At 40.8% G+C, this 26,153-nt stretch overlaps 1 protein-coding gene across 1 annotated transcript; it reads right to left on the minus strand.

The window, feature by feature from the left end:
* Positions 1-163: 163 nt before the first annotated feature.
* LOC135467264 (short transient receptor potential channel 7-like) lies at positions 164-25,886 on the minus strand. The gene is made up of 11 exons (XM_064745029.1): positions 25,068-25,886; positions 12,736-12,894; positions 11,889-12,053; positions 11,305-11,506; positions 10,864-11,055; positions 5,664-5,904; positions 3,971-4,193; positions 3,052-3,210; positions 1,935-1,988; positions 1,179-1,254; positions 164-903 (listed from the first exon to the last, which is right to left on the minus strand). Exons 1-11 carry the CDS (start codon positions 25,884-25,886, stop codon positions 365-367), a joined length of 2,829 nt encoding a protein of 942 aa, XP_064601099.1. The 3' UTR covers positions 164-364.
* Positions 25,887-26,153: the final 267 nt, after the last annotated feature.

A 26,153-nucleotide genomic window follows, 5' to 3' on the forward strand; every position in this document is an offset into this window, starting at 1 on the left:
GTTTTCGTTGGCTTCAAATAAAAAAAACGGCTGTGTTGACTTCATTTTTATACATTCACATTTGGAGTGTTTAAATGCTCTAGCTTGACAAAAAGAAAATAAATAAATAGAAAACAGTTTCAGGCGGTGAAAGTATATTTTATTGCATCCTAAATGAACTCCAGGTATTATTGCATACAGTACGTCCCATTGGGTAAATGTAGGAGTTCGTACGCGTGCGCGTTAGGGCTTATTGCATCAGTCGGAATGGACTTCATTGTAGCAGCCTGTATGGGTCACGTGGTTAAAACTGGCCAGTGAGGAAGACGTGACCATGCAGCGCACAAACTTAACAGACCAACCCGCTAAACTTAATTCAGTGGTCTCATGTCTCGTTAGAGGGGAAAGTTTTTCGTTGAAGAGGCTCAGTCCTGGGGACCAGCTCTGGCACCTCTGCCATGAAGTTACTCTCCGAGGTGGGGTCGGTGACACTGGACCGTTCGGGCCGCCGGAAGTCTCTCAGGTAGATTGAGTTGAACTGGCGCCTTCGGGTGGCACCGCCAGCGGTGTAGCTCGCCCTATGCTGGGTGTTCCAGTTCGGCTGAGTTCGCGGCACCCTTTCGCTGGCGTGCCGGTGGTGCGTCTCGCGGTCTTGGGACCATCGGGACCGGTTGGTGTCGTATCTGGGAGCCCGATAGATCTGCTCCACTCTGGGGAAGGCGGTCCCACCTGCCGATGTGCTTTCAGCCCCTGCAGGCTGCATACGCCGCACCCCCGGGGAATTCCTGTGCGCGAAGAGCTTGTCACCGGTCACCGCTGTTTCTAGGTACCGTATATCCCTTTCAATGCGACCTAATCTTTCCGACAGCTTGGCGTGGACGTTACACACTTGTGTCAGTATGTCATCCCTGGCCTCTGATAGTTCTGCAAGTAAGCAACAAATGAAGGCACAGTTCTAAGAAAACTTTTAAATATTGGAATTTTTTAAAAGTTTAAAAGTTAAAAGTTTGCATGTTGTAACATAAGATCAGATTTGTGACATTTATAGGAATGATTGTTTGCATGTTGTAATATAAGGTCCGATTTGTGATATTTATAACGGGGAACACGATATATAACATATGGTCAGATTTGTGGCATTTACAAATCTGACCATAGGGGAACTACTAGTATATGTTCACTATGTGGTTAATAAGTACCATCTTTAGCTGGGTCTCCTTTCTTGTCGAACTTCATTTTGTGAATGTACCTCAGGACAACCCTGTGCATGATGGCCTGTTAACACAGAAGAGTACAAACGAAAAGAATTTATATGCCAAGCCTTATAACTGAAATACCTCTAGTTAATGAAGATATGTATACTGTAAAATTTTAATTTAAAATAAAAGCTACCAGGTTTAGCCGATTTTAATGTGATCTTGACAAAATCCATTTATTTTATTTATTGAAGGTAACGATTGGGCGGAGGAAACCAAAGTGCCTGTGTAAAAGAGATATATGAACACCGCATGAGGGGTGAAGATGGGGACAATCTCAACAATAGGAGTGGCGTTTCATCCGATAGTCAGAGGCAGACATACGGTAATGTGGTCCTCGACCTGGTTGACATCAGACAAAGTAACAAGTACTCTAGATGTAGTATTTATTTATATATTTATTTACTTATTCGATTGGTGTTTTACGTCGAACTTGAGAATACTAGTATTTCACTTATACGATGGCGGGAAGCCCAGTGATGGGAGGAAACCGAGCGAAGCCCGGGGGAAACCCACGACCATCAGCAGGTTGCTGCAGACCTTCCGACGTACGGCAGGAGAGCAAGCCAGCATGAGCTGGACTTAAACTCACAGTGACCGCATTGGTGAAAGGCTACTGGGTCATTGCGTCGCGCTTGTGTGCTAACCACCCACGGAGACATACCGTCTGTAGATGTAGTACAGATACTAGATGCCTACCTTGTAGTCCATGTTGACACCCTGTCCTCTTCCCTGAGAGTCGTCTCCACGGCTCTGTAAATTAGATCACAGGACTTTACTATACCTATTTATTTGGTTGATTTTTATATGCCAAGCTCAAGAATATTTAATCTACATGAAGAGGATAACCTAAACTCAATGAACAATATTTACGCACGTCCAATAAAGCTTCCGTGCCCTGGTTTGATACATTATGGCGTTAAGATAAATTACAAAACTGGATTGGAACACAGATTCAAGCGAAGTAAGGTAGAATACGGTTGTTTAAAAGATAAGAGTTGATTTGTGGTGAATGGGGATTGTATCATCCTACAGTAACTGAAACTATATGGGTCATGCGTCATTTGATCAAAATTTGTCAGTGCCAATGCATGACGATAAGACAGATCGGAGATTAACCCCAATACAAAATACAAGATGTATTTGCAGATCGATGAAACCAGTTTGCTTTATGACGAATCCTGGTATGACGTCTTGTCATTGTGCATGATTTGGTATCGTCTTATCACAGAACACGAACCCTTTCTCAATTGCTATTTCAGCACTACGATCAGCATGGCTACAATCATCGCATATATGATATATATAGATACATTTCATAACGATGAGCAATGTGCTAAATGGATTTGATGTATTTCGTCATTTATTTGATTGTTGTCTCGCTAAAATCAAGAATATCCATGTATTGAAGACAGCGCCGTACACCACATTTTTGCAACCAACGCCTCGATAACAGGGAAAGCAAGAACCGATTTTAGGAACCCGCAGACTAACCTTACATTTTGAAAACACACTCAAAATGATGGATTTCCGAATAATCTGTTCCCATCTAGTGATGTTATAAAGCTGTATGCAATTCAGATAGTTGACAGTCTGTGTGGTGAATACCAGAAGCAAGGAGGTTTGAAGACACCATACCCTTTAAAGTGGAACGACCTGGATATAAGTGCACGTTGTATACATACATAGTAACAGGTATAGGCTTACAAAATACCAGTCACTTGACTCACAAATGGTTTTGGTTTTCCATTTACTTATCTGGTTTCTAGGGGATTAGGAGAAAATGGTATGAGAGATACAGAATGTGAGTTCTCACCAATCGCTTCCAGCAACACTGTTTGATCTCCATGACCAGTCTGGCCAAAGACTTGGGCGTCGGGATGATATTGAAAGGAATGGGTAGTGTAGAACCTTCCTCCACAAAGGAAATCCATAACTTTGCTCTGGCAAATTTCCACTCCACGTCTTCATCATCCTGAAAGGAAGGAGAGGCAAGCTTTAAGGCGAAGGGCGGAATGGCTTTGATGTGTTGGCAGGAGGAATTGCCACGTATTTTACAGATTGGTCAAACTGTTCACGAACAGCCGTAAATCTTTGTATGGCACAAATTAACTGAAGTCGAAATAAGTCCAACCCAACAATTTTGGGAGAGAGCAACTTAACGCGCGATTTTCTAAATTACTCTGCATTCTAAATATTTTGCCAAACATATCAATGGAGGTGAGAACAGGAAATCAGCTCATGTTACTCAGTGCATACTCAGTTCTAAAATCTACCTTCAAACTATATATATATATGCCTGGCAGGAATTATGTTCGATCACTCTGGAGCATGGCAGATAACTGAAAGGCTAGAATATTAACACATACATTGAAAACGCAAAATACATATCTTGGTGGATTTTTTTCTTTGCGTAGTCCAGGCTATACACTTATTGGGACAAAAGTAGCATTTGTGAATTGCAACGATTTATTGTGGTCAGAACATTGTTGCTCTGTGGTTTGTCGACTGTAAACGTTGTTTTACTTCAATAGTGACCACCTTTCAGTTCCACTGGTTGTTTGTCGCTATTTTAGCACAGTGAACTGTTTTAAAACCACGTCTGATTTAAGTCTAAGACAGTTGCGTGATCGTGGAACAAGATATCTGCCAATAAATAACCCTTGAACTTGGTTAAATCGATTTCTGGCCATTCTCACTTATTCGGCACGGCAGTTGTGGTTTGTGCTTCCCACCTGTATCTCCTGGAAGGTGTTGCTCATCATGGCGATCAGCATGTTAATGAGGACAACGACAGCTCCTAGAATGTAGACACCGTAGAGGAGATAGCCGACCGACACGATGACATCATGGTCAGCGTCTGGTATAGACTCCACCGTACTCCTCTCCAGGTCCGGCGCTTTTGAATTGCCCATACCAAACGTCGCCCAGAACAAAGTACCCGTAGTCGATATTATACTGCAAGACAGCAACACACCGAGTTAATATAACACATTTTCATAACGTGCATCATGCTTAATTTTTATTTATGCGTCAATTTGACTGTTGCTTAAAGCCACACTCAAGGCTTTTTCTCTGATACCATGGAGGTATGTTTTATTAGTTGAGGAATCCGACCTTTGACAAGTTACGGATGAAATTTTCCACATATATACAGATATGTACAGATACACACTCCATGTTGGAGGACTCAATAGAGAACGTCTCCCACTTATTGCACGCAAGGCCTCCCAAGGACTGAAAGCGGGTGACTCATCCTCGGAAAAGTAACCTGTTTTATTGTTTATAAATACAGGTATTAAATGTAAATTTTGTTTTGGCGCCTGTACCAGTTATCTTCAACTATGCATGCCCACTAACATCACAAAACAGACTTCTTCCGATATACTCGAACGGGTTTCATCACTGCGGTTATAAATTATATTTGTACAATGGCCTTGCTGGGTTCGTGGCAACATGTAACCATGGTTGGAGAATTCAGGGATAGCTTTAATGTATTCTACAATATATATTTTTTTTCTTTTAAGAAACTATTAATTACGTGTCTGCGATGGGAAACAATTCATTAAATGTTATGCAATGTGTAATTTGTTTCTCTGATCCACCTTTGTGAGGAGAAGTGCTTCCCTTCACACAATCATTTCTCCATGGGTGTATAGAAAAAAAAGTTTTATGTGCACTTTGTCGACTTAGGCGAGTGGTAAATCGGCGAGGGGAAGTTTTACACGGATTGATTGGTCTCTACAAAAGCCTCAATGACGCGGTGTCAGCGCGACCAGAAGGTAACAAATAGTTCCGCCACTTATAAATACTGGCAGTTTGAACCGGTCTCATGGCAATACGCTCTTGTCGACGGCCTCTTAATATCGTGGCAGTGAGGAGTCATAAACGTCACGATGAAAACCAACATACAGTTGTAACTGTAATGGCGAGGCAATTTTTATATGTGTCCTTTGTGTAGGGCATGAACATGACCACAGAACGACCGACTCAGCTCGGCAACCTCTTTACAAATCATATATGTGTGATTCCTTTAGGAGTGTTCTTTGTTACTGACATAGAATAGAGGAGACAATTTGGAGTGTGCGTTGTTAGAAAGAATAGATAGCAGTTTTAGCTCATATTTAATGTACTGTTACGCAGTTATTTTTGGGGTAAGTACAAAATTCAAGACTTGGCTTAAAGTTAAATCTGGTATTAAGTTTTACACCAGTTTTGAACAACTGGGCCCTGTAGACTGGACAGACTAGTATTATGTGATATCTTTTGAAGTCTTTGCTGTTGTCAAAACAAGGAAGACTGAAGAATCCACAAACATATGTGTTACCTATTAAAGACTCTATACACTGGACGATCTAGTATTACGTACTTTGTGTTTGCTCTTGTCAAAGTTGTAAAGAATAGGGGATCAACAAAAATATGTGTTACTTGTTGAAGTGTTGGCTGTTGTTGAGACTGTAAAGGCTGGAGAGGCCACAGACGAAGGCGATGAGCACGGTGACGTAGATGAAGATGAACTTGCCGACATCCTGCAGCATCCTGCCGTAGGATATCTGAAGCTGACCGAACATCTCACTGGCCGGTAATATGTAGGCTATCCTGGCGAAGCTGAGAACATTGGCCACGGAGAAACAAACCTTTGCTAATATCTGCGGGTTGAACACTCCACCTACAACACAGACAGTCAATAGATGTTGCATAAGATATTAATTATTTATTTGATTGGGGATTAACAAACTGTAATCATAAATATTTCATGAAGACTGCGGTGAGCGTTAGGTGGCTTAGTGAGGAAGGTGCCGAACACTTAACCACAAGGCACACGAGATACAGGTTCAATCCCAGCCTTGGGCAGAGATTTTCCCGCTCTCATTGTACGTCGAGCCGTGGTAACGATAAGCTGTCGAAGTCGTTCACGGTAGCCTTTGCACAGTGTAACGTTTGTTGAAGACCATTTGTCTTCTACCACTTTGGCGTGAAAAAAACTCGCCGTATTTTACATGGCAAAGGCGCACGTTTTACCCCCAGGACCCATTTTCGTCTACCCACAAAATAGTTCGCCATCAAATATAATTAAGTACCGTGTTAAGCAACAAATAAATAAACAAATATACATGTATATATATGATCAGATTAATGGGTGCGTGGAGCCAAAGAAGTTGACCTACAATAAAAGCACTTAGGCACGCCTGACAAACTTGACGAAAATTGACTGTGCTACAATCGTGGACTGGATTCGAACCTTAGATTTTGCAAAGCTCTTGCGTGGTTGGGGACTATGTAATTTTTGAACCAACACTGGAAAAACTTAAACAGCAAAGTCTTATTGCACTAGTGTCTGAAAAAGGTGAAATCTTGGTGAGTTGTCACAAGATCACGACGGGCTTTCACTTAATGCGCAGCACTTTAATGGACGTTTTGGCAAGCAACCAGAATGCCTGGTTAAGCAATTTCTTGAATCCCGCAAGACGCTGGGCGATCGATGGCTAAGTGATTGTACGTGATTTAAAAGTAACAACGAAACACAACTAAGACCTTTAAACAAGAGACGTTTTGTTTTGCTGTGACACGGGAAAGTATAGCTGAAATCGTAGTTGCCTTAACAGCCAGGTTAATTATTGTAAGTGGAGTAAAGCCGTAAACGTTTTTATTAACTTGTTTTTGTATTAATATTAAGGTTTGCCTCACGTTAAACGCTTAAATCTGGTAGAGCTAAATCCGAATGCTTTAGTTAAAGACGAAACAAAAATGAAACAAAACTTTCCCATTGTGGCATTTGTAGTTCTTATTTTCGTTTGACGAATAGAACAAGTCAGTGGCCGAGGTTTTAGGACGTTCGCCTCGTTATCATAAGGGTTGTATGTTTCTTTTCTGACTAGGGTAAGAACGAAGACTGTCAAATCTGTGTTGATCTTTTCAGTATGATTAGGGGTAGACTAACGTTAGCACAGGTTGACCGGATGTGATGTCATGACCGGTGTCTCTGGCGTGGCAGCATCATGAACATTTTGGCAGAAAAACTGGCCTGTACCAATGTGACACCGGGCATCAAACCTTAAAGAATCTTTATGATCAGGTTTGCATATTATTTAAAATCAGAAAGTTCTTCATGGTTACCAAGACAGTGGCTCAAGCTGGGGGGAAACCGACATACCGTCAGATTGGACGGGCGCTTACACGCCTTCGCAGTGGAGGGAAATTAATACGTCTTCACAGCAGAGGGAAAACTGACAGACCATGAATTAGGAAGTAAATTCAAAGTGGAGGGAAAACTGACAGGCCGCCAATTAGGAGGGAAAGTTTTTTTCAGCCTCAATGTGGAGGGAAAACTTACAGGCCATCAATTAAGAGGGAAACTCAAAGTGAATAGAAAACTGACAGGCTGTCAATGAGGAGGGAAACTTAAAGTTAAGGGAAAACTGACAGGCTGTCAATGAGGAGGGAAACTCAAAGTAAAGGGAAAACAGACAGGCTGTCAATGAGGAGGGAAACTCAAAGTGAATTGAAAACAGACAGGCTGTCAATGAGGAGGGAAACTTAAAGTTAAGGGAAAACTGACAGGCTGTCAATGAGGAGGGAAACTCAAAGTTAAGGGAAAACAGACAGGCTGTCAATGAGGAGGGAAACTCAGAGTTAAGGGAAAACAGACAGGCTGTCAATGAGGAGGGAAACTCAAAGTGAACTGAAAACAGACAAGCTGCCAATGAGGAGGGAAACTCAAAGTGAAGGGAAAACTGACAGACCATCAATTAGGTGGGAAAATCAAAGTGAAGGGAAACTCAAAGGCCTTAAAGTGGAGGGAAAAATGACAACCACTCAATGTGGAGGATAAATAACACGCCTTGTGCGGAAAGAAAACAATACGCCGTCTAAGTGGAGGGAAACCGACACATTCTCAGTGTGGAGGGAAACTCAAACACCTTGGAAGGAAAATCGCACGCCTTCTAAGCGGTGGGAAACTGAAACACCTTCAAGTGGAGGAAAGTTAATAATGCACCTTAAGTGGAAGGAAACCGACACACCCTTAAAGTGGAGGGAAACCGACACAACCTTAGAGTGGGGGAAACAGTTATGCTCTAAATGTTGGGGGTGTTGGGGAGGGGGAGGGGGATCACACGATCTAAGAAGCGGAGAGGAATGCACACATTTATCCCCCAAAGAAACATGCTTGATTACTATATCCGGGGGAGGGGTGTGGAGAAGGGGAATTATAGCAAAGTGCCTCGTCAGTTACATGCAGCCCAAGAATAAATATCACAAGGCTTGACAATGAAAGAAACCTGAGAAATGTTCATTGTACCATGTCAAAATTAGCAACTATGTCGCAAACTGTCATATATATACTAATGTCGATGAATGGTAAGCCCTGTTCGGTCCCGAGATTCCGCCCTTTGTCTTACAGGTCTAGCTGTGAACATAACGGAAATGAGGTCAGGGATAAGGTCTCTAATGATCAGAGTGATGATCGTCAAAACTGTCGTTAAAGCGTCTCCTGGGTGGTGTGGTTTTCGGATCTGGATCTGGACCTGGCTATATTAGCTGGAAACTTCGTAAATATTTGTGTCCTCCCGTCGCCTCGCCTGCGCCTTGGCCAGACTCGTGCCGCAAGTGCGGGCCTACTGTTTGACTAGGTAACCGTGAGAGATCGATACTGTTTGCACTCGTCGCCGTAGCTCAATAGTGATTAGCACCCGATTCAAATAAGCACACATCCTAACATCCATGGAGATTAAAAATACACCATAATTATGTCACTTACACCATCTGCATAGAAAGATGCAATCATAAATGCTCTGAGACGTGCCAGCGTGTGTTGTGGATGTATTTAGACGTGTGTACTGAATATAGAAGTTATTCTATACAATCTATTGATTGGTATTCCGGGAAATAACCACGGTGTAACACCAGATGTGAGTATTAGACAGACTGATTCATGGCACTTGCGGGCATATTCAGATTTTCTTCTTGTGTTTTTTTATTTTTTATTTTATTTTTTTTTTGCCCTAAGGCATCAGGATTTATTCTCAGCGTGTAATATTCTGTCGAGTTTACGTAAAAAACGAGAAAGATATCAAAGCTGAAGGACCCAATTTGCATAATGTGTACATTAACAAGACCCGCGCAAAAGCCGTAGCATTGACTAACAGTTGGCTGAGCGATCCGTGCCATGGGAGGATTGAAGCAAATTGCCATTTCTCTAGGAATATGCATGTAGTTTTACTTTGCCCTTATTCTTTTTGCGAGTGGATCTATAATGTTCAGCGAATAAAAAAATGCAATAAAAACATCAGCACAACAGGATTTTAGGATGTAACATAATTCTGATGAAAAATCTGACCAAGGTTAGAAAAATCTGGCTGTAATCTAACAGATTGAATCAACTCCCTCTTATATGGTTACAGACTCTTAATTGTATCGTGAAACCGCCTCAAACTATGGATGTAAAAGACGAGGCAGAAAATTCGGAATTTTATAACCAGTTTCTTTTTCATGTTGAAATGCTTGGAATGGTAGAGCTAACTGTATTTACCGCAGCAGGCTTAACTGAGTGTATAAAACTGTACTATTCTGTGTGATGAAATTTGCCACTGGACATAATTCTTATATGATTATGCATGTATTGGCATACTAACATAAAGGCCTTATTGTATTCCTGCATAAACCAGGATTCTGCTGGGGGACTGAGCATCCCCGAGGCCTGTTCCCTTTGCACAGTTTTAAATGACTGTATGTTAGATGTGATGACAACACAGCATTTAAAGTAATTCTGGACGTCAAATAAGTTGCAATTACTGAAGGCATGGTGCAAGGGGACGTGTAAATTGCTACTATTTATGAATTTACATGAACAGTTAGAATAAAACCCTGAGTGAGGTAAATTGACAAAAGGCTGTATTTCACCGGTTACGTGTGACCATTTGCCAACTATCACACTGTCGTCGCTGCTCTAGTCTTACTATCTATACTGTACGTCTTTAATTATATTGACACATGATCTCAGACTGGAGTCAGACTTCATCTTAACTTGTGGTATTTTTCTTGAACATATCCTTGAACGCTAATTTTGAGTTTTTTCATGAAAGACAACTCTAAACATTTATATTAAATTCGGGTTATTCCAAGACTTTAAAAATGGCACTTGCTGTTGCCTCGTTGGGCGATCACATTTAGTGGTTAGAGCAAGGAACATGACTGGTTGCCCCGGTGTTAGTATAATGTGATTGGGTGTGGTGTTATGTATGGTGTCTTCGGCATGATACTTTGGCGGCACGGACTCGTCATCCAACAAGAAGACACAGTATATGTACAAAGTTGGCTCCACACCCATAGACCTTCCCCAAATTCCAAATATGCAAACTATAACGTAGAAAGGTTGTTTAAATTCTTATTTCTGGACTTATTTGTAATAAACAGAAAGCTTGTTTTAAGACAAAAATCAACCCTTGTTTAAACGAGGCCGTCAAAGACTACACCAAACCTTTTAATGAGAAATGTCTAGAAGAATTCATTCTCAGCGTAAGAAATTGCCCACCACTGTTTAAGCCACCATCAAACACGATCATTTGCTGATTATTTATCACTAAATAGAAAAACTTGGCCCTTTGGTCACATGTAGATTAAAACTTACCTGGCGACATTGTCACATAATTGTATTTGTTGAATTCTCTTAAAGCTGACGCCTTCGAATGGACGACGGCTTGTACCGAAAACGAGGCGGTGTATAGAGCCAACATGGCGATATCCATGAAGTTCCAGATTTGCGAAAAATAGTCCCTCACACCCTCAATCAACAACTGCTTGCATTCAGCCCAAAACATGCCTAAAACGTAGTAATGTACATATTTTAAAACATCAGAAAAGTCATAAGTATTATTTATAAAGAACGGCTTATTTTAGGCAAGATTGGGCATTTGTATATATGTGGCGTGCTGGCTGTTTGATAAGGTTAGTTAACTGAAATTTTATGGAAAGAGATAAGATGTGGAGAAACTCTCTTACTGTCAGAAATAAAGTATCGAAAATGGAAATGTTAGAGATGTACGAGATACTGGAAGTTTATGGTACATACCTACTATATACAGCATGATGAGTATATTAACGATGCCCTCTGTACCCTGGAGAAGATTGAGACTTTTGCCTCGGGGTGTGACGGTCTGGTTGGTATCCTCTGACTGAGAGGCAGTCTCCACAAACAACAACAACAAAAACGCCGTGTAGGAACAAACGTAGTTCATAAATTTCATAAATGGACTTCGTAAAATTTCACCAACCTGAAACAATATGAACGATTCAAAAATTTCATGAATAGACAATTTCATAAACCTGAAACAACACAAGTTATAAATTTCATCAAAGCATTTTATGAACGCATCTTGACTTTAAATATTCTCTAGGGAAAAAAACAACAGTTGATACATCAATTATTTCAATTAGGCAGAAATTTATTGAAGTTATTTTTCATTTGCCGTTATTTACACCTTATTTGTTAAACGAGAACGTAAGGGATTGGCATATTGCGTATACAGTATTAAGTCGTAGCTGAAGATACCTTTAGAGAAGAACTCACATAAGCCTTGATGGAATGTGAATCTGAGATTTTATCTCAGTAACGCATCCTTCAGCAGACAGATGCGGGTTGGACGTTGTCCTTACCTTGGAATATGGAAGGAAAACATAAACAATGGCCGTGAGTGGTATAAACATGATACCGAGCGGCAGGAGGCAGAGCTTGAGGAGGAAGGCCTGGTGCTGGAACCACGGCACTCCAGCATACCAGATGGACATGAGGTGCTCTTGACAGCTGGCGTGGGCAATAAACTACAACAACAACAACAGCAAGGGGTATAATACGGCTTAGTCAGGCAGGATCGAAATGTGTGCGAAAAACTCATTGGTGAGTTAAGGAAGAAGTGTGAATCATAAACTACCCCGCTGATCAAGGAAGGACTCCAGGCGATAAAATACACCATAGGTGCCATAGTTGTGATTTGTGCTCGACAACCTAGGATTTACATCGGAAAATGACTTTAGACCTACATTTGTGCGGGGCATTATGTCAGAGATAGAAAACGCTTTCAAAGGAGGCGAATTCATTCCAAACATTTCTGATAAATCTAGTCAAAGTTATAATGCCATCTTCAGGCTTTCAGACTTACTTTATGAAGAAAGGCATTTAAAGCTATATTTGTATTGTTTTATTTCAGAAAATAACAACAAAAATATGGGGAAACCTTCCGCTTAAACTAATTCGGACCTAATGAGATTGATCTATTGTTCAGACCTGCCTTTGCGGTGGCATTTTGTGAGCATATGAGCGTATGGGTCATTACCAGAAAACAATGGCCAATTCAGCTTGGACCCGAATCGCCATTGTGTGGAAAAATGTACTTCACTGTGTGATGACATAATACATAATTTTATCTGGGGTTAGTAACCGTCGTCTTTGTCATTTTTAGTTTATGCTTATCTCAGTGCCAGTAGCGTCCCGCCTGATCTTTACCTTTTTCTGCTCATAGCGTATTGCCAGTTTAATCCGCGAGAGGTCGCGCGTGTTGGACCCCCCGTGCAGCGCCGCTAACACCTCCTCGTTCGACCGACACAGTTCGAGAAGCTCCACTGCGTAGTTCTTACACAACTCGCACAGAGACTTGTACTCACTCTGAAACGGAAATGGAATGGAATTTGAATTTGCTTGGCACATTCAACGCTGTTCCCTAATGGCTCTGCGCACCAATTCTTGAGGTTTATTAACCTTTTCCCTCGCAGCCTCGGGCATTTATTCATCAAATAATAATACCAACAACAAATACAGGGAATATGCATGGGCGTTTTAGCGCTGTGGATTTTAATCACAAACCTTAAGCCAATATTTACGCTATTTGAAGCACGACCTTTCTTACCAAGTGATATAGTGAGGCTATAATAAAGATATTATCTTAATCCTATTATAAAATCAAAAGAGTGCTGTAAGTTCTACGAAATAATTTATTCTAAACTACATGTATGTAGGGTAAAAAGGCATCCATGTTAAATATATACAAATGTGGTCCTTCTTCATTTTTCTCGCATATCCGGAGCCTATATGGTTACCTCAAAGATAAGATATGTTTACACTGCACGACTTCTTTCCTTTCGCACAGACGAACATATAAAAAAATTATGATTAGCGTTCCAGCGCGGGGCAATGACCCAGGAGCCTCTCACCAATGCGGTCGCTGTGAGTTCAAGTCCAGTTCATGCTGGCTTCCTCTCCGGCTATACGTGGGAAAATCTCCCAGCAACCTCCGAACAGTCTTGGGTTTCCCCCGCGCTCTGCCGGGTTTCCTCCCACCATAATGCTGGCCGCCGTCGTACAATGAAATATTCTTGAATGCAGCGTAAAACACCAATCTAATAAATATGTACCAGAAATTGTTCCCGTTTTCTTATTCCCTCTTTAGGAGGATGAAACACTTGCCATTTGCACACATGCAGACATATTAAGTTTCGAGATTAAAAATCAGGGATTATTATTTGCAAACAACTGCAGAAAGATTATAAATAATTGACTAAAATAATAATATCAGCGTAAGAAAGGTCTATTCTGACAATAACAAACTAAGCTGTAATTACAACTAAAAACTTGTTATACCCAAATCTGCGTATATGTAATAACGAACCCTTATTATTTTCATTCTGAAACAAAGACTATGGCGTTTGACTGACTTTTGTGATTCTACATGCACTATATACTCAGGAATATTTCGCTTATATATTGCAGTGGTCAAGTTTATTCGAAGAATAACAGAGTTGACAGAACTCGGACAGAAAACACCGCACCTCTGCAGGAGCTAGACAAAATTCCAGGCTTGTAGGAACATCCGAACCAGCTAGAGCTGGATTTGAACCTAAGACCTCAATGATCAGGGAGAACACATTATGTTTGGAATATTGGGGGAAATTGACATAAGCACTCAATAATACAGAGAGTTAACGTATCTGCATACTAATAATACCCACTGAAGTAATTCAGTGTCCGTCATTACTGGCATATGTTTCTGTAACTTTCGGATATGATAATACAGTTACTTTAATTTTTCTTTTTTGGTCTGTGGTTTTGGGTGTTTCTTCATAGGTGTTATGTTTTTGTTACAATATTCAATTTATATGCCATCATTTATTCTCCAAATATTATTCCTTTAATCATTTCTACAGGTAGGCCTACATGAAAATGTTTTGATTTAATGCACAAATATGGCACATTGCTATCCCCAACAAACAGATGTTCTCATTTAATCTTGTGAAAACAGCAGTTATTTGACCACCACAAATGCTTCCATCAGAAAAATTCAGCCTGGGTATAACATTTCTGCCAACGCTTTCAATGCCTACACACAGGTGATCATATTGGACTTCGTGAACATATAACATATTTGTGCTGTAGATATTTTACCGAAGACTATAAGTTATATTGTGAGATTATCGACTAGACATTATTTGTGAACAAACACGCTACAGAAGAGGTATAAACATAACCTGACTTAATCATTTGGAAGGCCTACTTAAATGTATCAAATACTCGTATCTAGGTTGGTATCTTTACGTCATAAACCCGACCCGCTGCCATTGTTATGCCGATGCCGATGCCGATACTGTATACATGTATACATGTATAAGCTGTAGCGAGGTATGTTAGACACGAAATGGTGTAGTCCCATTGCCCAGACTTGGGTTACACGGTGTATCCAGCAGAGAGATTTCACTGTAAAATCTGCTTAATGCGTTTATCCCAGACAGCTGGAGGCAAAAACGTAATATCCTTACTTCTTACTTCAAACTCAAGAACAATCCATTCTCATCTTTCGCTACTTACATATAGAATGGCTTCATTCCACTAATGACAGACAAGATGTATGCATGGTTTTTATATTTATGGTACAAAAACACCCATGCACGTTATTCTTTACTTCATCATTAAGAGAGACAAATTACCCATAAAATGAAACACATATACACACTCAAAGGTTGTTCGGTACAACAGACATGAACTAAATATAACATGACGCTACTTGGTTTATAATCACCAACAGCTTTTTTCTTTGATTCCTTTTTAGTATATCAGTTAAAAGCACTTAACACTGGATACAAAAGAGACAGAGCTGGTTTCACCCAACTCCGTGGAGAGCTTTCTGTTGGGCTGATCATTGTGTAACACAGTATACGTGAGAACATTACTTATATGACGGCGGTCTTAATTGTTGAAGGGATGGACAGGGTGGGCCGGTAGCGTGTGGGGCTGGAGATGACCTGGCAGAATCCGCATGAAACCACCTCCATTCGCCAACATTTTGAGACTTTTATAGATATAAAGATCGCTTGTGGCATGGAGAGGCTAACATCACGCAGCCCAGACATCAACGCTGCTTAAGAGAGCTCCCTTGTTTAACGAGAACGTGATGTGATCAGGCGTTGTTAGCTAACACCCACAGGCCACATTACCTCAACACAAATTAAGCAAACCGCGTCGAGATTTATTGCTTCTGTAATTATATTGAATTAGTGAATATAGAGGATTGATTTATTTAGTACTGCACATGCAAAATGGTCAGTCCACGTCGCTGCTTTGTATGAAAAGGCACGTCGATTTGTACTTCAGTATTATTTTAACTTTCTTATGTTTATAACGTGTGTAGACTCTACACTGAGAAGAGGTATACATTTTCCCATCACCGGCGTTAACTGTGAGGCTAAACACAGCCCCGGATGAAGGAAATCACAGCAGTCGTATCGTGGCGGCTTCCATGAAAACAATATATTTCTTCGACTTCGAGTTTAACTCAGTTGTCAAGAACATTTCACTTATGCGATGTTAAGAGGTCCAGAAAACCCCAGCCTCTGGAAGCCATTATCATTGATTAATCGATTGATTAAGTGGAAGTTAACGTCATACTGAAGAATTCATGTTTTATTTTCGGAAGAAAATGGAGCGCCCTGCATAAACGGCCGACGTTCGGCCAGTTAGTGACGAACTTTTTCACGTCTGAGATACAGAACTGCATACAATATTGGTGGACAAGTATGGAAAGCCACACGAGGGTCGTCAACCTCATATTGTCACTAAGGCCCCACAAACTGTAACAGTGGGGAATCTACAAATTCCTTGTTCAAAACAGATACTGTGCCCTCTCCTCGTATATCTCGAGCTTAGGAGCACTGCACCTTACACACTGAAGACACCTAACCTGTGCTATGAGTTATGTGAGGGCTTTGTATGTTTGACATTTTGGACACAAAGAATTCAGCATGCCTGGTGTATGACACTTATAACACATGTTGTATAATTCTCTGCCAGATCGTCACGCGTTCTATAACCTGCTTTTATTTTCTGACATTTGAGATTCTTGCACGGTGTGGAATAAAATTACATTCCCATCAATCGAAAGCAGATTATATCCAAGAGAATGATACATCAAAACAAGGAAAAAAATACATACATGCACGAAACACCTTGTGATATTTATACATTGTTCACAAAGATAGCATGGGAAGCCTTGAAGTGGTAGAAGCGTCAGACACAGTGTATCCAACCAACATGGCTTCCTTGTGACAAATGCTGCTAATTGGATTTGACTTGATGGCACATGGCTTGGCAGGCTTTCTTCTTTAATTTATCAAACCTGTAGACCCCGTATAAAAAAATTACCAGCGGCGTACACGGGATAGCATATGGCGCAGATCGACGCATTCTATGTCTAAAGGTGCGGCATTCCAATTTGATTGTGTGTAGCTTGTTAACTCTAATATTCACAACTAAAATAGAAATGGCGTTACACTCATCCATAAAGAAAGCACAAGGACAGCCTTGTGTATAAAGTTTGGGTCTTTGTGGATTTGCAAGACGTCATACTAAGTGGAATACAAAAGATTGAAATATTGAAAGTTTCCAATGTTTTATAAAACACTCTCATTCTGATTTGAATTGAAATTTAATAAATCATTGTACAGTTGAGTCGCATTTTTACAGCTTATAAGTATCAGTGTGCTCAGTCTCTGTCAGTGTGCAGAAAACACTATATTCTACAAGAGGTTCAGAGGTTTCTAGACCACACTCAGGGAAGTGATTTTATTTATTTGAACGAGGTAGTGCAGATTTTGAAATCCATGACCTCAGCTGTCATGTTGTCTGCATTAACCATAGCTAAAAACACTTTCTCTGTCAATATAAGCGAAAACGGTTGATTAAAAATGGACAAAGAGCTCTTCCGAAAATGCTGCAGAGCGTCCAGTTATGGGGATTACAATTTCAAGAGTACTCTCTTTGTCAATATAAATGAACGCACTTGATAAGAAAAATAAACAAAAAGTTCGCCTGGAATTCCGCAAAGCATGCGATTAAATAAACTAGAAGGATCGACACAATATGGGTTACAGTCCTGAGTGCAGAGAGTCTGGGGTTGCCTGGTCACAAGAACTGATTTATGCCACATTATATAATCGTTTAGGCCATCACTGTTTGCAGACGTGGAGTCCATATTATACCACAGACATCTATCCACTGAGGATTGAATATATTAATAAGAAACTGATATGGTTGTTGGGTGGGTATAATGGTAGTGCATCCGAATCAGGGAGACAAATGCGCGATATAGCCTCACAGCAACACTGGTATACAATGGCTATAGATAACCCATGAACCATGATCACTCGTACCGAGTACTACAACAGCGGGCACAACAGCTCGAGATTCCTTGAATCTAAGAGACATGTTCGGCATTTATATAGCAATGGTTTGATCTCAGAGGAAAGGACCACCAATCAACAATGGACGATCCCATCCACTCTTGTCACGAACATTACCACCAATACTCACGCACAATGAAAAACAAAATTGGACTGGCAACAACCAAACGAGTCAACAGCAAAGGTTCCATGAACTTGTCGCCATTCAAGGCTGGAAATACATAATAGATTTCAAATTGAAGTCGTAAAGTCAGTCTAAAGCTAATGTAAACAGTTGTATACGTTTGATGCTCGCAATGCCCTCAAATTAGACACACAAAATGCTAGAGATCCTGTACGTTTTGGTTGTATTTACAAACAAGAGAATTGTGCGTTTTGTACAGATTTAAGAAAACTAATTCTTAAAGAAGTTTTATGATATGTTCTTGATAAACGATAGTTTCTACGATGCAATTCAAAGTTGGTCCAGAGAATACCTAATATTTTCTTTGTTGTTTGAAACGTGGTACATAGTTGCTCTGCTTTTTCTCTCCATGCTGGGGTTTTATATTTGGTCGTATGTCCATTGCTAACAGAGTGGTACATGTTGCTCAGTTTAGAACACTATAGCCCTTTTACCAATAACATTGTGAGCTCGAATCCAGATCTAGCTAGTTTATGAAGTTATTGGCAAGCAATAGTTTCTCCCAGGCTCCACACAGACTCTTCCTGGGCTCTGTATAGTTCCCTCTCCGCCTCTGAACTGTTTCCTCCCCTTCTCCACGCCGTTTTCTCCCTGCCTTTTTGTGGTATCCTTCTCTGCTCGACAAGGTTTCCTCCAGCCTTCATGGGAGACATGTAGTGTGGAGTGCAGCACAAAACACAAATGTAATAACTAAGTACTATGGCCATACCACGCCTTCGTCACTCAGTGTCACTCGCATTTCACAGGCTTTTACTGGGATTCACCTATCCTTGATTCTGACAGACTTCACCAAACGTATGCCCTCACTTAATCACACATTGCGTTATAGCAATATATCATTTTGCCAATCCATCAATGATAACAATAACTTCAACCTGCCTGTATGCGCTACTGAAATGAGTATAGTGAATTGATTTGACGGCCAAGAAGCTATGTGATATGTAGACGTCATTTATTCGGACGTGCTCCTGTGTAATAAATATGCCCCGGTGGGCAACTTGTTAGTCCATTTGATATCCGCTGACTTGACGGGAAACATCCATCATCTAGTCACATGAAGACCGACAGTTCACATGACAATGTCTAATATCCGCACTAGGTAACCTTAGTACCGGAACGAGGCTGGGTTTTCCCAGAATCCACCAAACCTCACGATTCGGCAGTTCACGATGCCTGGCGGTGAGAGAGCCCCCCCCCCCCCCCCACACACACACAGTGCTGTGATGGATGTTATTCATAATCGCTTCCTCCAATATCCTACCAATTACTCTTCTTGCTGATATGATTAACGTGGACGGATTTGATGACGGGGTCTCTGGGTGGAAACGTCCTCAATTTACGGGAGTAACTGTGTGTAACGTCAAGCATCCATCTTGAACCCCGCCAAAAAGTAACACAAGTCAAAGGCTTCAGCAGAAGAATCTACATATTAACACATCAACGAATATTAGCGCATCAGCGAATCCCAACATTTACAGCACAATTCGTCCGGCATCATCTGTGAATGTTTGACCAGTCAGTTTGTTTCGCTCACGCCATGTTCTTTTTCTGTGCCCCACCTTTTCCTCGTTGCAGACAGCTGTATTCAAATCAATAACTTCACAATTTATGGCCGTTAAGGAACATGGAACGTGTGCTGTATTTCATTACTTAAGCTGTCCGTATTGTTAATGAGTAAAGTAATTGATCACTTACACAAGATTTTCCATCTCATCGCATATGATCTAACATTTTTGGATGTTTAAGGTGCGAAATTATTAGATCAGTGGCTAATTGCTCTGATAAAAATTCCGTATAGAGCACAACTTCACAAGGTTCCGTCAAAACCAGTAGCAGTCGAGCCATACAGTCTGGTGCCAGGCATTCCGGCATCCAAATTCATTTACCCATTTTTATGACATTCCGCGAAACCTTTCCCTCCAAGACACAAAATTCGTCAGTTAAATATACGGGATTTGTCTATCTCGATTGGGACATTAGATTGGGAAAGCGGGTAGGAAGACCTCCTTAAGCCAAGCTGTGCTGTTGATAACGGACCAGTGACCGATTCTAAATATCTAGTTATAGATTATTTTGAATCAAATTCAAATTCAGTAGACACCCAACGAGTTTAATGTTTACACAAAACTGCAACACTTTACACAATAAGTTGAGAATTGTAATTAGGTTTTCAAGTTTTGCAAAGGAATTCCGGGAAACAGGCATTACACATGGTAATCTTGTTCACCTGACACGATCGGCCGCGAAATGAAACTCTACAGAAAAATATGTTTATGCACCAATGTAGACTTATACAACATACATATATTATACATAGCACATAAGACACATAAGCCATGTAAAAAATAAATTTACACATGTGCAATGTAAATTTTCCGAGACCCAGAAATTCAAAGGCATTCCCTCAGATTTCTTTGAATGTAGAGCACTTTTGCCACAAGTCTGAACGGGATAATGTTTGGTCACATAACATACATTACTGGACAGATGATACCAGGAAGATCATGCAAATGCATGCTAACGTATAACTTTTCACATTATACAAGTTTCCGTATATTCGTAAGGATATATTTACCCCTATTGTCTGACTCGTGACAGCCCAGTATGCGCGGGGTAAGCAAAGAATCAACTAACAGGACCTGGCGTCTCTTTATGTGCTCTTAACAACTATGGCAACCAGTACTTTAGGGATTGCTCCGACATGGAAGTTAAGGTACCCGTTCTCCGGGATACCCGTGTGCTATGTGGAGCAAGTGTCAGAGTTTCTCCTGTATCAGTCATCTCAAGGAGTGACTGAAAATAACGTCAATTCGATCCTCAGCATCTTCTTAGATATGGAAACATGATGATGGCCAATTTTGCTCAAAGAGTGGCTCACTTTGCAGCATTATTCTGTAGTAAAAATAGCTGAGAGCGATGGGAATGGAGTACAGACACTTTACATACCGATTAGCTTACAGTTTGACACCATGACAACAGAAACTAAGGCTGAAATGAGATCAAAAAAGGTACTTGTGATGATAAAATAATATGGTGTCAGGTTTTCAAGAGTTAAAGAGATCCTTTGTGGATGGCGAATGAGATTGTCATTAGCTGCCGGAGAATAGATCTTATCCTAAGAACTTTGCACCTCCGATCTTAATTCTGACTGCCATGACACTGGGGTTTTTTTTTGACATTTGTGTTACGTGACCAGGTGTCAAATATGTGTGTTTATTTTTGTTTTACATTCATGTTCTTACTATGACATGAAAAAGAATTAACTGTTTCGTAATTCAATCATTCAGTCCGATCTTAATCCCAGTGGCCCTCTCTGACGGAGCAAATATACTTGCCGGAAATCCACCCCCAATTGCTACGGCAGCGGCTTCGAGTCAGGAGGTTTGTCAGGTATACAAACATCGCAATGGGCGGTGACTTTCTCCTGATAATCAGTTCAACAACGTTCAGTACCTTAGCCACACATTCCTCCTATCCCAGACAAGTACATCAAAAATTTACTCTCATCATACAATTATCCTCTCCCATGTATACAACTCAACGTTCTAACGTCACCATACATTCCCCATCTCATATTTCTGCACTTCCCCCTATCCCACATATGTACATGTACATCAGCGTTCTGTCCTCACCATACATTCCCCATCTCATATTTCTGCACTCCCCTCTATCCCACATATGTACATGTACATCAACGTTCTGTCCTCACCATACATTTTTCTTTTCATGGACATTCTATTCTCACCATACATTCCTCTTATCATCAACGTTCTACCCTCACAATGCATTCCGTTTATCATCAATGCTCTAACCTCGCCATACATTCCTTTTATCATCAATGCCCCACCCTCACCACACATTCCTCTTATCATCAACGTCCTACCCTCACCACACATTCCTCTTATCATCAACGTCCTACCCTTACCATACATTCCTCTTATCATCAACGTTCTAACTTCACAATGCATTCTGTTTATCATCAATGCTCTAACCTCACCACACATTCCTCTTATCATCAACGTTCTACCCTCACCGCACATTCCTCTTATCATCAACGTCCTACCCTCACCACACATTCCTCTTATCATCAACGTCCTACCTTCACCATACATTCCTCTTATCATCAACGTCCTACCTTCACCATACATTTCCCATATCATCAACGTCCTACCCTCACCATACATTCTTCTTATCATCAACGTCCTACCTTCACCATACATTCCCCATATCATCAACGTCCTACCCTCACCATACATTCCCCTTATCATCAACGTCCTACCCTCACCACACATTCCTCTTATCATCAACGTCCTACCTTCACCATACATTCTTCTTATCATCAACGTCCTACTCTCACCACACATTCTTCTTATCATCAACGTCCTACCTTCACCATACATTCCCCTTATCATCAACGTCCTACCCTCACCATACATTCCCCTTATCATCAACGTCCTACCCTCACCATACATTCCCCTTATCATCAACGTCCTACCCTCACCATACATTCCTCTTATCATCAACGTTCTACCTAACCATACATTCCTCTTATCGTCAACGTTCTATCCTCACCACACATTCCTCTTATCACCAACGTCCTACCTCACCATACATTCCCCTTAACATCAATGGTCTACCCTCACCACACATTCCTCTTATCATGGACGTTTTACCCCGTCGCCATACATTTGCTTTTTACTATTGGAAATACCGAAGAAGACTAGGAATGGGATTGAAAAGAAAAATTGAACACCTTTGGTAGGTGAATGATGTACTTCTCACAGATTGACAGCCATGTGTATAGTTTTATAACGCATAGGAAGAGACGCCCAGTGAGCTTAAGGTAACAACCACCTAAACTATCTTGAAGGCGCCGCCGGCCGCGGACTGGCATCAAGGCCTGGAGGACAGTGGGTGCCAGTGTCTCGGAAATAGAACTGGATTGAAACCAAACGGGATCGTGTAGCCGAGCCACTCACAGACAATTCTTTGTTGTATGTCGAATTTTGAGCAAGTCATATTGCTACAATCGTTTGTCTTTCGTACAATTGGCTCAAGAAGGTTGATCTACCCTGAACATTAGTCCGATAGTTCCGGCATAAATGTGACAATCTACTCAATCAATGGCTGCTCCCATAGCTTTCCAAGAATTTTATAGGAATATTTGTAGCGCAAGCATTTTCCATATAAGACAGTGTGTTGTTGTCTTTTCCTGTGATGACTGTTTCATTTATAACTTTCAGTTTACTCATCAGAAACTCCCCTAACGTGGTCATTTATTATATTATTCCAGTCTTAAAGAAGGCAATGCATTCAAAGTCCATAATGTGAAAATACTATAAGATGGACACTTTTGCTATATGATTTCAATGTTAAAGAATGGAATACATTTACAGTCTATAAGGTGAAAATACTATGAGGATAGACGCATTTGTTATATGACTTCAGTGCTAAAACTGGAATTCATTCACTGCCCATGAAGTGAAAATACTAGAAGATCGACACATTTGTTATGCGATTTCAGTGCTAAAGAATGGAATACATTCACTGGTCATAGGCGGAATTACTGTTAGATTCTGCCAACTGCCCATTTTGGGTCAGTTTTTATATTTAGTGTAACACAGGATAAGAAGAGACTTGTTGATGTTGCGTTTGTTGTTGGACATGGTGTTGTTGATAGTGGGGTACATTTTTTAAATGCTGATGCGAAGCAATTTGAGACGGCAAATCGGTCAGTTTTCCTTGTTTTTATATTTAGTAAATAATTCGTATAAAAATAGGGCGGACTACCGGAAAAAGATGTAATGCTTTAATTTACATGTAGGATAGTGCAACTGACCTAGGCCTATTATCTAACATAGTCCTCTTAAGTCAGTGTAGGTGGTTGTCAAGAATCCTTTACCTTTTCAAATTGCTGAAGTGCAGTTACCATCAGACGTGATTCCCAAAAAGCTGAGATTCAATGGCCGGGCGTGTAATGTCGCGAGTGTTTATATAGAAATTTCTACTTAACTTCAATTGCTGGGTGGAAATTCTACATTTCATAAGAAGCTCTATCAACACTGTCTTTCTTAATAGAACTAGATATAACTGTGTATGATACAGGCTGTGATATACTAAATGGCCGAGTGGTCAGCTTGTTGGCGCAGTATAGTGACTCCGGAGCCTCTCACCAGTGCAATCACTGGGAGTTCATCTCAGGTTGTACGTGGAAGGGCTGCCTACAACCTGCGATTTCCTCCTAACTTTGCTCGGTCTCCTCCCACTACAGTACTGACCGACATCGTCTAAGTGAAATTCTCTTGAGAACGGCGTAAAATACTAATGTAATAAATATATACCCCACTTAATGTGAAAAATGTGCTAAATAATTAGTTTAATCTTAGAATAATTATGATAGTTAAAGTTTCCCATTTTCTCCATGAACACACAGATATAGAGACTAACGCTATGCTAGGATATGATGCTGCATTCCCTGCCACACAACCTCCTGCCAAAAACTTAAAAACCATGATATTTCGTTGAAGTGTAAATGTCGCGTATTTGCCTGGTTATTTAATAGAAAAAAAAATGGCAACCAACTGTGGTACGTGATGATGTTATGAATCATGTGGACTGAAATAAAGGGGTGTTTTTTGTTGTTGTTTTTTTTTTTACAATACCATTTTCAAAAAATTATTCAGTATGTCAGTAAAAACAAATATTTTACACATAATTAATTATTCTTTATTCGTTAATAACGTGCAGGTCTTAGATCAAGGAATAAACTTTAACACATAGTAGTTATATTTGGGCTTGTATTTTGGTAAAGTTTCCATACACTGGTGATAACGCAAACAATTGTACAGCTGAATATCAACTCCTTTAACATAAATATATAGATTTTTACAGCACACGAAATAATCTTTTGGGTGGATTTTGTTACTTACCTTATATTCTTTTTCTCGTTCTGCTAAGTTATGAAGTTGTCGGCTAAGTTCAAAGGCAGTGACGATAGGGTCATCGCTGGAGAGAGAGATGTATGCTGTGCTGGCTAAACCTCTGTAGGCGTTCAGACGGGAGCGAGAATGCACAAACCTGTCAAAGGTTTTATGATTGGTACACTCCGTGCAATAACAGAAATAGTTGTGAGGTTTTTGTATAGAGAACCCTTTCTGTAACAACATATGTACGATGTCAAAATTATTGCACTGGGACGCCAGGACGATAGGGGTGATATCTGGCGCAAAGGTAGAACTGTTCTCCTCCTGGTCGTAGAAGCCATGTTGGAACTCCAGCTCCATACGAGCGCGACTGTCCGAATATATAGCATGATTCAAAAAGATATCACAAATTTTCACACTTTCCGTTTTAATTGCATATAATAAAGCTTCCTCAATGACGTCTAAGCTGCATCTATCGAGCAGGTACTGGAGCGTGTCGTAGTGCTCGCCCTGTACAGCCAACTGCAACGCAGACCTGCCCAGGTAATCCCGACAGTTCAAATTCAGACTTCCGTTCTCTTGTATGCACTGCTGCACTTCGTACAGGTAACCACAACTTGCGGCCGCCAGGAAGCGCCGTTCCGAATCCGTCAGGGGGACATCCCCGAAGATGCTCCGTGCCACTCGGTCATCACTGGACTGCTGGTGGGCTTTTTTGGACTCCTTCTTATGGTCCCCAGATATCTTCCGAAAAACGCCCGGGTGTACGTTGTTGTTGTGAACGTTTTGTTGCTGGCTTGGGGATATTCTCCGTATAAAGCTCATTTTGTCGCCAGGTTCATGTGGCAAAAAACGTTTTCAAAATTTCCATTTCGCGTATTTTAAACGTAAAATCACATCTTTTTCCAACTACATGCCTGGAGGCGTGAAGCTATTTGCCCTGAGTAACATTCTGTGCATTAAGACACGTTCGAGTGATCAATTGGAATACCGAATGACCATCTTATTTGCTAGGTAAAGTCCAGGTGTTGGCCTCCCATCAACAACTGCCGGTTTACGTCTCAGGGTTAGTCCTGAATACTGAATGTTTAT

This window comes from Liolophura sinensis, chromosome 6 (assembly GCF_032854445.1).
Source record: "Liolophura sinensis isolate JHLJ2023 chromosome 6, CUHK_Ljap_v2, whole genome shotgun sequence".
Lineage (NCBI taxonomy): Eukaryota > Metazoa > Mollusca > Polyplacophora > Chitonida > Chitonidae > Liolophura > Liolophura sinensis.